Raw genomic sequence first — 12,305 nt, 5'->3', positions numbered from 1 at the left:
GTCTATTCACATTTCACGAAGCAAATGGATGTTTTATGGTTGTCAACTCCGACGGTGAGTATGATTGGTTCTAATAAAGTAGAAATTTTCACATGGAAGTATGTTCAAAGTGGTCTAAGATGCAAGTCAAGGAACATTAACATCAAGAAAATAGTGCAATCACCAACAAACGAACACTACAACAGATGACAAAAGCAAGAAATTACATGAATACGGCTACTACTATGACAAACACGGTGCTGCAAACTATCACCATGCCTAATCCCGTCGAAAAACAAAAGAACGCTCAACCACCTTACGGCTCCTTCCATCTAATCCACAACCTCCCTATATATCTAGTGGTCTTTGATGAATTTTGCCTTAAAAATTTAAAGGATTATAGAGCCTCTTACCAGAGTATCAATGTCATATAACCACATCCTATTCTTCAACAATACCATGAATATGCAAAGACATGGATCACAGTTAAATTGCCGGAGACACGAGGAAGTGACACCAATACTAAAATCAGACTTAACAACTGCAAAATTTGTCCATAGAAAATCATTTTGCACCGCAAACACTATCAAAGAGCAAAAAGATGAACGGAAATGAATTTTACACACCAAAACTATCATGAAATAAGACAATATAGGGCAGACTGGTTAAATATTGTCCAAGGAAAAAAAAAAGTTGAACAAACCCGAAAGATGAGAAATAATCTCCAGTATGACAAAGAACACCTAAGAGCTTACAAAAAACAAAAACACTACGATTACGAAAAGCAGAATAATTAATTCTTCATTATACAGGAGTGCTAACAGAACCATTTCAGCCAGCAGGTGCAGATTGCAGCTATTTTATCAGAAGACTTTATGCACCAATAAATGATCCATGCAATCTACTGTCAGAAATTTGTTTCCAGTATCAGCAAAGGGTTAAGCCACCAAGTGATGCAGGTCACCAAGAACTGGTCAATACTCTCCTCTTCCATTGTACGGTGATTCCTGTTGGCATCAATCAAGATAGATAAAGAAAGAAAGCTAAAGCTAATAGTTTGTAATTCTATTATCATATGTTCTCCTTATAAACAGAAAATTCATCAGATAAATGGGAAGAAGGTCCCATCACATGGCTTGTGTGAAGCTTTGCTTAGATTGCATAGTCCTGACTCTTGATAAAAGAGAAAAGTTGTGGTAGGTTGATCGCCAATGTGAAGCTAACCAATAGGATGATGTATCCTTGAAAATACAGAAAACATTGGGACATGCTCAACTAAGCACATGTAATATTGCCAGTCGAGTGTGATCAGCAGCTTACACAAGATCTTTTTGCAAGTGATGTCGACATTTAAAGATATGAATAATCCATGTAACATCATATTAAAAAACATAATTCTACTACATTATGACAACTCTACTTTGACAGTGTTCATTTCTCCAAATGAATCTACAATAACTTGAATGATTATAAATAATTATTTTTTATTTTTATTTTTTTGAAACTGGTAACGTTATAAATAAAAAATTTTGTTGGCATTAAATTAACTTATATCACCTTATATATTGCAAAGGTAGTCGAGATAAAGTGGTTGCATTATTCTCGGCTTGTTGGCAGTGACTAGTTTCCTATTTCCATTAGAAATTATGTGACAGACCCTTCGGGGTGGCCCAGTGGTTTGGGCTTGGGACTTCCATGTTGGAGGTCTCAAGTTCGAAACCCCTTGCCAGCGAAAGCAAGGGGTTTGCCTTCTGGGTCGAGCTCGTCGCACCAGGCTTGCCTAGTGCGGGTTACCTCTCCTATGTGGTTTGCGAGCTATTGCATAGGAGCGAGGGTTTTACCCTGTGCGCACCCAAAGGGTAGCGGCTGCGGGTTTCCCTTGTCATCAAAAAAAAATTATGTGACAGCTCTTCTATTTTTGCAAAATAAATAGCCAAATTCTGAAGCATTTTTTACTTGGTTAAAAACAGGTTGTAACACACCCATTGTAGTTCCTGTTTGTATAGAGGATTGGGTGTGTTTTGGAGAAAACCATGTTTGTAGGTTTCCCCCTTTTTGGTATATCTCTTGTCTATGGCCAAGTTTGGCCTAGTTATTATTAATGAGAACGTTTACTTGAAAAGAATGTCTTATATCAACCTTCGGATGTCGGTAAGTGTAAAACCTCAAACCATGGTAAATTGGTAACTGAATGAGTTAAAAAGAAATGAGGTAGACCCCAAATCACATGAAAGAAAGGAAGACATCCCCCAAGACCTACAATCTCTTGAGATCTAAGCAGACCTAGCCAAAAAAAATGGATTGGAAAAACAGATCTCAACAGGAGATACCAATTAGTTGGGTCTAATTTTTAGTCATGCTCCCATGTCAGAAAGTAGAGAGTAGTTTCTAGTGCTATAAGAACTAATTTTGTTTTATCAAATTGGATCGAGATGAATTTAAATGGAGTGACTTGGATATTATGGATTCATATAACCGATAACCTGTTTTTGGACAAGGACCAATATGAATGATCATCAATTCATTATCAAGCAAGGTATCAAAACTTGACTTTATCACAATGAGAGCTACTAAAATGGCCAGATGACTGTAACTGTGCAATACTGAAAAAGTAGAAGGTACAATGCCAAAAACAGATTCTTACAGGGGGATAAGTTGGCATGTAGACAACTTGCCGAGGGTGACCAATCATCATCTGCTGTCCATACTGCAACCGAAGGAAGAAATTATAAGCATTATGCAATCCACTTAAATTTAATAGGCACAATGATTAGTGCATTGACCAAATCTCTCAAATAGTACAGGCAGAACAATCAGCACGTACAAAGGGAAATTGCCAAGATATTGACGAACCTGAGGTCCATTTGGATGAAAATACGGCTGTGGCGCAGGGGTACCCTGTGGATTATATACAACAGACTGATGTCCAGCAAACGATGGACCAACCTGCAAAAAGTATGTGAGCAACGTAAACATCAGAAACACCTACGCCCAAAGGAAAAAGTTAAGACACGATGAGAGAGAAGCAACAGCTTGCCCAATCACACAAGACAAACAGATTCAAAAATTCATGAACTTCACCAGCTATCTAACAAATTTGGGAACAGCTTGCAATTCAATCTCGTATCTATGTTCCTGAAGAATACTCCAAATATCTAGTCTAAAGAGGATCACAGTCATCACTAGTCAACAGAATTGCAGCCATGATACAGTCACCAGTGGAAACTGGAAAAGAATCACAATTAAGGGTACATGCAAAATCAGGTGGCTGTTACTTTTATCTCTTTCTATACCCCTTTTATGTTGACTAACCATAGAACTCCCAAGTCAAGTGTGCTTGGGCAAAGTACTAGGAAGGATGATCCCCTCGGAACGGAAGTCCTCATGTTGCAACCCACAAACTTCGTCCACGTCCTCAGCAAATAAAGGATGAGGTAACAACAAAATATAAGAGGATGAGTGACCACAAAGTATTCGTTTTAACACCACTATGGAAAATATATAAGTAATATTTTGAATAAACTATTAAAAGATTCAGTGTCCGTTATTCCGCCAACAGAAGTTACCATCCTATGAATCATTTTTTTAAGAAAAAAAGTAAGACAGGTGATCATTTGCAAGTCCTACATCCCATACTGGTACTTTGATTCTATATTGGTCCAACTCTATCAAATGAAATATCTTGTCCTAACCAGATCATATGGACTCAAAAGTACCCAGATAAACAAAAAGCAGCAGCAGCATCATAAACACAACACGAAGCAGTAATAACCACAAGCATCATTACCCCAACACCCATAGACATGCCATGCATCTGTGGCATAGCAGCCATCCCAGCTGGATAGTAGAAGGAATTATCAGACACTGGAGATGCCGGTCTCAAAGTCGCTTGAGATGGGACAAAGCTCTTCGCACTGGGATTAAATTTAAATTCCTGACAGAAAATTCAACATAAGCATAACTGGACAGTGTAAGCTAAGAGCCCATTAAAACTATGAAATGATTGCTTGCTGACAGTCATGGTTTGCTGAATAGAAAAAGGTATCAAAGAACTCTTACCTTAGCATGTGGATTTAAGGTGGACTTCGTGGATTTTTCTGAAGAAAGTGAACTCACGGAAGAGTTACGTGATAATCCATTGCTAGACGCAGCACCTGCTCCATGAATAGAGGATAAAGCAGAACTGCTAGGTCTGACACAAGAATTAGCAGATCTGGTATTGTCTCGACTCTTGGAAGACCCGACAGCCCCCTTTTCACTAAAAGAACCTATGATCTTTTCCTGAAATTCAGGAAGGGGAGACAATGCAGAGACATCCATAGACGACACACCCTTTTCCAAGGTTTCCTTTTTCACTCTTAGTGATGACTTGGAATCTACATGTAAAAACCTTAAAATCAACAGAGATGCATGAAAGGTAATTTATAACCAATGTTATTAAAAGTAAAAAGCGCAAAAAAGCTCTAAGGTACGTAGCTTTAAGCACAAATAAAGCGTGGACTCTAATGAAAAAAGGCACAAAGGGAGAAAAATACAAATATATATGCCCAAGACTAATAATTATAAGCATGCATGACAAATATATGATCAAAGAAATTGATTATAAAAAATTAGGATAAAGTGAAATATCAATAATTTAGTGTCGCCTTTTCAGAAGAGGCACATAGGAAAGGAAAAGTATGCCTTAGTGCCTTGATGACGAAGCTAAAGTGCACATTAAGCGAGACAAAGCGCTCAACAAGTTATGAGCTTCACTCAGGGATTAAGCGCGGTTTAAGAGCAGATCTGATAACACTGCTTTTAACCCCCCATAAAACGAGACAAAGAAACACGTTTTTTAAACACACAAGATAGAAAGAACAGACACAGCACGAAGCGCGCCAGTTGTCATGGATCAGTATACTGTACAACAGCCTAGAAGTAACTATCATCACACAAGTATGACTGTAAAGGAGATGAACTATAGTAAGAAAGGGAGACCGTTAAGTCTAAGATTTACCATTAAAAAAGAATATCTTTAAGGAGCCCATGCATCCTTGATTCACATGAACATCCATAAAAGTAATGCCACCAAAATTAATAAATTACTTTGACTGCTCAGTATACAATTTGTTTAAGTAGAATTAGAGATGTACAAAATCTATCAAGAACTAATGAAGCATACCTAGACCTTCACTACCCACCCCTTCTTTTTAGCTGGTGGGCAGTAGTTAAGAAAAAAGAGAGTTTTTTGTTTTACTGATGGCAAAAGACCAAAGTTACATGCTCTACAATCTTGAGGCAGACAACTTTTATCCTCTAGTATGACATCCTATTTAAATATCAATTCACGGGGGGAGCTATTTTGAGGGGAGGGAAGATGATAGGCTACAAGTCAGCTAGCAGCATGTAGCAAGAAGGGAAATATTTATCAAAACTCTATTCTAACAAGTTGCGGGCATGGATATTTGACTACTTGAGCACCTCAAGACAAACTCACCTTCAGGTATTGATGTATGAGCCCCTTCAGATAACTACAAGAAACAAGTACAGACCATGAGAGCTTTTCAAAGCAAGAACAAAAGGAATAATAAAGATGTAGATTTCAATGACAGCAATAAGTATATAAGTTAAGCTACCATTTGCATTCTTGTCTCCTCTTCATTGCAACTAGCTCCATCATGTTCACTGAACGTGATTTTGTGCCCCCTAAAGGACAACTTGGTTAGGAGCAACAAAATTTGACTGCTAAAGGGGTAAGGATTTATTGTATTTCTCTTTAACAGTAATAAACATGATACCAGAATGTAGACTTCTCAGACTAAGTAGAGAAGGAACGTCAGAATGACAGACAGAAACACTGTTAACAACCTGCTCTCATCCATCTTCGAGGCACTTTGAGGAACATGTTCAGCTGATGCCTGTTTGCTATGATCATCATAGTAAGTCTGATAGACATCCCTGCTGGTACTCAACTGAGAAGATTGCAATTCATCCTACAGACAATAATATGGCAAGATTAACACCGGCAATATAATCTTAAGACACAAACAGAAACCCAAAGGCATAGATCTATCACATGAACGCGGGCACTTTAAACCACCATTTTGATTTTTTAATTTTATTTTTGATACTGATGGCTTATGAGGTCAGATTGTGCACACCTCAACTAATCTACTGTGAGGTACCGGAAACTCAATAATCATAGAATGATGAAAAGAAATCATTTAAAGTTTTTTGCCTTGGCTGGGATTTGAATCGCAGACTCCAGAAGAAAGATGAAAACTCCACTGAAGATGTCGAAGATTTTGGAAGAAACACATGATTAAATAAGATTTAAGACGAATATGTCAAGTTAGAGAACAGATTGAAATTGCTCTCTTACTGTTCCTCCACCTAACTGTAGTATAGAACGAATCGAATGATGAAGACGTAAAACAATTAACGTGACATTGTCCACGGAGAACCCACCCTATAGCAAGTCACTATGGTATCTCCTAGTACAGATATGGTGCTAGCAAATCTTGTAACTAATTAGCTTCCCAAAAGCTCATATGACCACACCTCATTCCGGTGCCTAATTTCTTCCATAGCACCTGATATTTGTTGACAGATTGTTGTGTTAATCAGGCAGTCGATTCCAACTTCATTAACCACTAGGTCACATTCTTGAGTGCCACTTCAATCCACTTTACTGGAACTATGAAAAGGTAGGGAAATTTTTTTGAGTGCCACTTCAATCCACTTTATTGGAACTATGAAAAGCTAGGGAAAATTTCTTGCTAGCAGGACTTAGTGTCTACAAGACATGGATAGTTCTCGACTTCTCGTATTTGCCAGCACTTTCATAGCAGTACTCTGCAACAAAGTTCCCAACTAGATGAGACATTTGACTAGTTAGAAAATACTTTTCCTATATCAGGGATATCCAAATAAAATGCCTAGGCAAGTTGAAAATAAATTAAGCACAGACGTAAAACCGTAACTAGAGTACATCGATTCAAAGGATTAAAGTTCTCATACCACAAAGGAATAATGTATGCAAGACACAATGAACCTAAATGAACATACACATACCACTGAGGAAGATCTTGATGAGAATTCCACACCGTCAACAACTTCCCCAACACTCGTACCAGTGAATGACTTCCCCATAGAAGAACTAGAGATACATTGAAATGTTTCATCATTACGCGAATCCAACAGTATGTCCTCACAATCACCATATCCACTATCATCAACCCCTCTAACAACTGCTGAAAATCTGGTTTCTTCATCAACTTCAAGGCTCCCATGAAGTTGAATTCCTCTCTCCTGTGAAATAAAATTCAAAGAAACGGACCATGTTAAAATAAAAAGAAAGAACAAGAACTGTTAGAGAATGGCAAGAAAACAAAAGATTCACACAATTGGTGTTTTCAAAAGTAGAAAAGACTCCTGGGGTTTTAAGTAAGAAGTGAGTAAAGCACGCTTCTTTGTAGTCAGAAGCAAAATTTACAGAAGATGCAAAAATTCCGTAGCATTTCGTTCTTATAATCAAGAAATGGAAAATAGTCAATGAAATAGAGAAAAAAGAATAGACAAATGGAAAAACGAGTCATCTTAAAGAAGAAAACAATAATAAAGAAGCAAATCTGGAAAAACAACGAACTGCAGTTGTTAGCCCTGCGATAAAAAAAAGACAGCGAACACTGGAGTGTATCTGGAAAGTAAACAGCACTACTTTATTATTACTGTTATCTTTTCAAGTTAAATTAAAGAAGCGACTTCTTGATCGAATCACTAACTGTCAGAAGCTTGCGCTTCTTTGAAATTGGTTTGCTTCACCCATGTGATGAGAGGACCCCTTGCTTTCATTGCTCATCGCTTTAAACAACTGAGCTATAACTTTTAAGAACGCTGCACAAGTAAAAGGTAACTATGTAATCTTACCTCTGCTAGATGAAGATCACGTGTTTCCTCACCCTCGATTTCCCTAGCTATTCTTAAAGCTTCTTTTTCCAACTCCCTCATTTGAGGACCTTTGTCAAGCTTTGTAGTATAAAGTTCCTCATTGAATGTACTTTTTACTCCAAATAGTGTTTCATTGGCCTGAAACTGATCCCAGCCCCTGCAAGCACATATTTATTCAGTGATATAGGAGGTGAAACACATAGCCATGCTTAAGAAACATAATTCACAACCAGCACAAATTAAACAACAGTGGGAAAAAGAAAACTTATAGGCATGTATCACTAATAATTGAAGAATGCAATTGTTGAGCAACCATTCTATGCATTTATCTGGCACCACTATTGAGCAGAAAAAGAACACCGACTCAAATCTGACTTTCGGTAAACTTCCAATGAAGAAGTAGAAGAGACCTTTGAACACGGGAAAGGCACCGCTTTCTCCCCCGGTAATAGACAGCTCAAAGGAAAAGCAAAACATAAGCATGAATTAACAATTTCCACCGAGAGACGAACTACTTAGAGGCATTAGAATAGGATTCGAATGATTCTGGAAAAGGTTTTTTAAAAAATAAATTTTTTCCACGCCTAATATTGAATTCATAGTCCAACTCAATTCCCTACTCCAGAAAACATTGAATTCATATATGCTTAGGTTTATGTATGTTTATTGATGTGAAGGGTGAGAAAGAAGGAAAGTAGAGGGATATCTAATATCTTACTTTCCTGTTGGATTTTTTGGCCATGACCGGGGAGAATGGTAGACTGGAGAGACATGGCCAGGAATCAACACACAAGAACAGAGGGGAAAGGATACCTCTTTCAGCTTCTCACCTTTCTTTTGTCTTTCTTTCATTCCGAAATATCTGTTAGAAAGAACTTCTAAAGAATGCAAGAAGATCACAAACAACTTCCAAAACAAAGAGGGTAAACAGCTGTCTAAGTAGAGAGAGAGAGAGAGACTCAAACTAATAAAATGCTTATGTGAGTATGATTAACTATAGAGAATCGAACACAATCTCACTTGAAGTTTTAACATTTTCAGCACATTGAAGGGTGATTAGGAATGGGTAAACAGCAAAAAAAAGATGGTAACTGAAAACAGATCTTTTTTTTGAATTTTTCGTTGTAATAGTCGGTTTATCCAATTACAGGATATTTATAACGTATAGATAAATCACACACTTCCTTTTTTTGGTGGTGGAGTGTGTGTGTGTGGCCGGGGGGGGTTACCTGTTCCAGTGGCCGTCAAATATGTTATCCAACTCGGGACATTCAAGAGCATCATCATCAGGCACCCAACGTTCCAACTGCCGCTCTACCTCACCATGATGGGACTGTGATATGCAGGAATCTGTCAACAGTTCCAACTGTTTTTCCCGCAGCAATTCAGCTCTGAAGACATCTAAAGTTGCAGGCACACCCTATTCCAAAGCAATAGTCTCATTATTATAGCTTTAACTGTCTAACATATAGACAAGACATAAAATCTGATTCTAGCATCTGTCAAAAGTGATCTATAGCTTAGTCTTGCATGAAATGCCACCACTATCTTACATCATAGCATCAATTGTTTGGTTGATCATTTAAGAACTATATTAAAGTTAGAATAACAGAGTACATAAAATTATTGGAAGCAAAAATCATAGAAGCAACACACAAACCTTTGCTAAAACTTGCACAAGCTCTTTACCCGGTATAATCAAAGTCTTAGATGGAGGTTTGACGAGAGATTCAGGAGTATTCTTACTCTCCTGGGAACCATCTTTTATCAAGTGGGCCAGTTTCAGAACAATACCTGTGCAAAGATCAACGATAGAATAAAGCGTCAAATGCATAATAACTCAATACATGCCAGAGCACTGTTCAAAGTCATAAATACCAGATAAAATAATCTAGCAACTAGTAGATATGTTAGGATCTTTGTAATTAGCCTTCCTAGCCCCTCTATGTACGAATTTTTGGAGGTCACCAGCATAGCCTTGATGCTGAGGAATACAACATTACTAATTTCAAAAAAAAAAAAAAAATCTAGAAATCTATTTTAATTTTTCAGACATACCAAAATCTTTGTCAGCATTTGTTGCATGAAATATCCCTGAAAACACAGATCCATCCATTGTTTGTACTTCCACTTGATGTCCAAGAAGACATGTACTAAAATAAACTAGTCGATCATGTGAAGGACTTTCGTATGATCCCCTTTTACCTGAAAGATATGGCAGTTAGAATTAAGCATATGATGCAATTTAGACAATTATTAGTAAGCAGCTCTCACCTACAGCAGTCGACTTGCTGGAAGTCGTTTTTGTAGACTGCATTCTACCCTCCAACCTTGTCCCCATTTCTTTTTCGCCTTTCCGACTGCCAAATCCATTGGCAACGGACCTTGACTGAACAGCTTGCTGCATATTGTTCCCGAAAGATATAAGCAGGATACAGTTCAGCTCAGCTTCAGCCTACACACTGCAGAGGACAATACTCCAATAAATATATAGTCCTTGCCCAAGAGATGAAAATGCTAGTGAAGCATATTCTTTCTCAGATATGACATATTATCTATCCACACACCAAGTTCGAGCAGAAAACATGTAATAGAACACGGAAAAAGAACGATACAAACGGCAGCCAGGTGCACTAAGTTCCCGCTCTATCCGTGGGTCTAAAGAAGGGCCATATCGAATCGGATCTATCATGCACAGCCTTACCTTGTGCTTCTGCAAGAATCTGTTTTCAGGAGAAAATGTATCTCACAAACAATAATTAGGCAACAAAGGCAAGTTAGCAATTGTACGTACTAGATAAGTTCAAATACCCTACAACGCTAAGGACTTCAACCCCCTACCCCCACCCCCCAACAATATTCTTCTTAGTGAGAGATCAAAACAAAATCATCACTAAAATTTAAAATGGAACATAATATACATAAAACAACACCTGAACAACAAAAAGACTTCTGGTTGGTAATATAGACGATTAACAAATTACAAATCAATGCTCTTGATTCTATGTCAGATGTTCTTCCTGATAAATTCACTGAATTGTTAGGCTCATCAATAATGTATCAACCCTGAGGAGAGTCAAAGGAATATCAACATTAAACCACCATTAGAAGTATTGGAAACTTCACTAGCTTAGATTTTAACATTGTCTCATACAAATGGAATGCTATGACTTTGGCATATTCCCTAAGCACATATATCTTCCTAATCCAAATGGAGACATGAAACTAGGCCTTAGTAAATGGGTTCTCAAGTAAGTAAAAACCTTCCATCTGTCTTAGTACCTGGCCTAGGTAAACTCATTAGATTCTAGAAGAATCCAAAATTACTAAAGCAAGTAATTGCAGCCAAAATATGATCAAGAATCTAGGCTAACCACCTGAAAGTAAGGAAAACACCAGAGTTGGATACGTAGAAACGACAGAAAACCGTTAGGGTCTGGTAGACTGGCAATAGTTCTAAAATCTTGGAGCAATCTTGACACCCCCACCCCACCCACCCACACAATCAACCTTTCCCTATTCAATATAAAAACCCTAACCCCAAAGTCTCTATACTAACCCACATTGGGAGTTTCTTTTTCCTGTAATTACAATACATATAGCTTACAGTTATCAAGTAGAATTAACCCATATAAGCAACAAGAAAAATCAAGAAACACTAAAGATATAATCAGTGTAGCGTACCAAGCACAAACAATGAAGCTGTACAAGAAAACACAAAACACCCCATAAGAAATCTTCCCCAAACCGCACGAATTCACCACAAGACAATCAATAAAGTTGTGCAAGAAAACGAAAAACAGTAATAAATAAAATAAAAATTCTAGCTCAGACACAAGATAAGAAACTTCATCAATTTTGCCGATCCAAAACAGATGATCCAACAAATATACGATCAAATACGGATGAAGAAACTTACGAATAGATAGATATATAGAGAGAGAGATTGAAGGTAGCGATCAAGAAAGGGGGATTGATCGGAGACGACGATGCTCTCTGTGTCGAAGAAAAATTGAAAGATGAACACAATAGTCTTTGCGGGTCTACCGGTACCGGATAGCCCAACTTAGACCAAAGAGAGACTCAATGGCCCGTTTTATAATATGGGTTCCCGGGCTCAACCCAAGACCCGAAATACGTAATAATCTCGTCCAAGGAGCTAAGTATTTGTTACCGTTTAAAGTTTTAAGCGCACGTTGATCCTTTGACTAAGTTATTTCGGTATTAATTATTTGGAGATTTGTTATTTCCAGAGGCGGACTCATGTTTGAGGGAGTGGGCGCACGTGCACCCGCTTACTTCAAAAAAAAAATTATGTGTATATACATGTATATACCTAAATAAGGATCATATAATTAAATGTGCACCCTGAAACACATAAGTTGAGTTGGTGC

At 37.7% G+C, this 12,305-nt stretch overlaps 1 protein-coding gene across 3 annotated transcripts; it reads right to left on the bottom strand.

Annotated features, from left to right (window-relative positions):
- Positions 1-560: 560 nt before the first annotated feature.
- Positions 561-11,979, bottom strand: LOC125858499 (polyadenylate-binding protein-interacting protein 4-like). 3 transcript variants are annotated; one of them, XM_049538288.1, is made up of 15 exons: positions 11,827-11,979; positions 10,186-10,373; positions 9,970-10,116; positions 9,572-9,705; positions 9,141-9,331; positions 7,891-8,068; positions 7,036-7,272; positions 5,830-5,954; positions 5,598-5,667; positions 5,459-5,492; positions 4,039-4,355; positions 3,767-3,913; positions 2,833-2,925; positions 2,624-2,686; positions 561-986 (listed from the first exon to the last, which is right to left on the bottom strand). In XM_049538288.1, the coding sequence occupies exons 2-15, from the start codon at positions 10,316-10,318 to the stop codon at positions 954-956; spliced, it is 1,902 nt and encodes a 633-aa protein (XP_049394245.1). In that variant the 5' UTR covers positions 10,319-10,373; positions 11,827-11,979; the 3' UTR covers positions 561-953. The 3 variants fall into 3 exon arrangements, with proteins under 3 accessions (XP_049394245.1, XP_049394247.1, XP_049394246.1); XM_049538290.1 differs by having other exon boundaries at positions 5,598-5,646; XM_049538289.1 differs by having other exon boundaries at positions 11,831-11,979.
- Positions 11,980-12,305: the final 326 nt, after the last annotated feature.

The sequence above is a fragment of the Solanum stenotomum genome, chromosome 3, assembly GCF_019186545.1.
Source record: "Solanum stenotomum isolate F172 chromosome 3, ASM1918654v1, whole genome shotgun sequence".
Classification (NCBI taxonomy): domain Eukaryota; kingdom Viridiplantae; phylum Streptophyta; class Magnoliopsida; order Solanales; family Solanaceae; genus Solanum; species Solanum stenotomum.
This window is presented reverse-complemented; position numbering and strand designations above follow the sequence as displayed.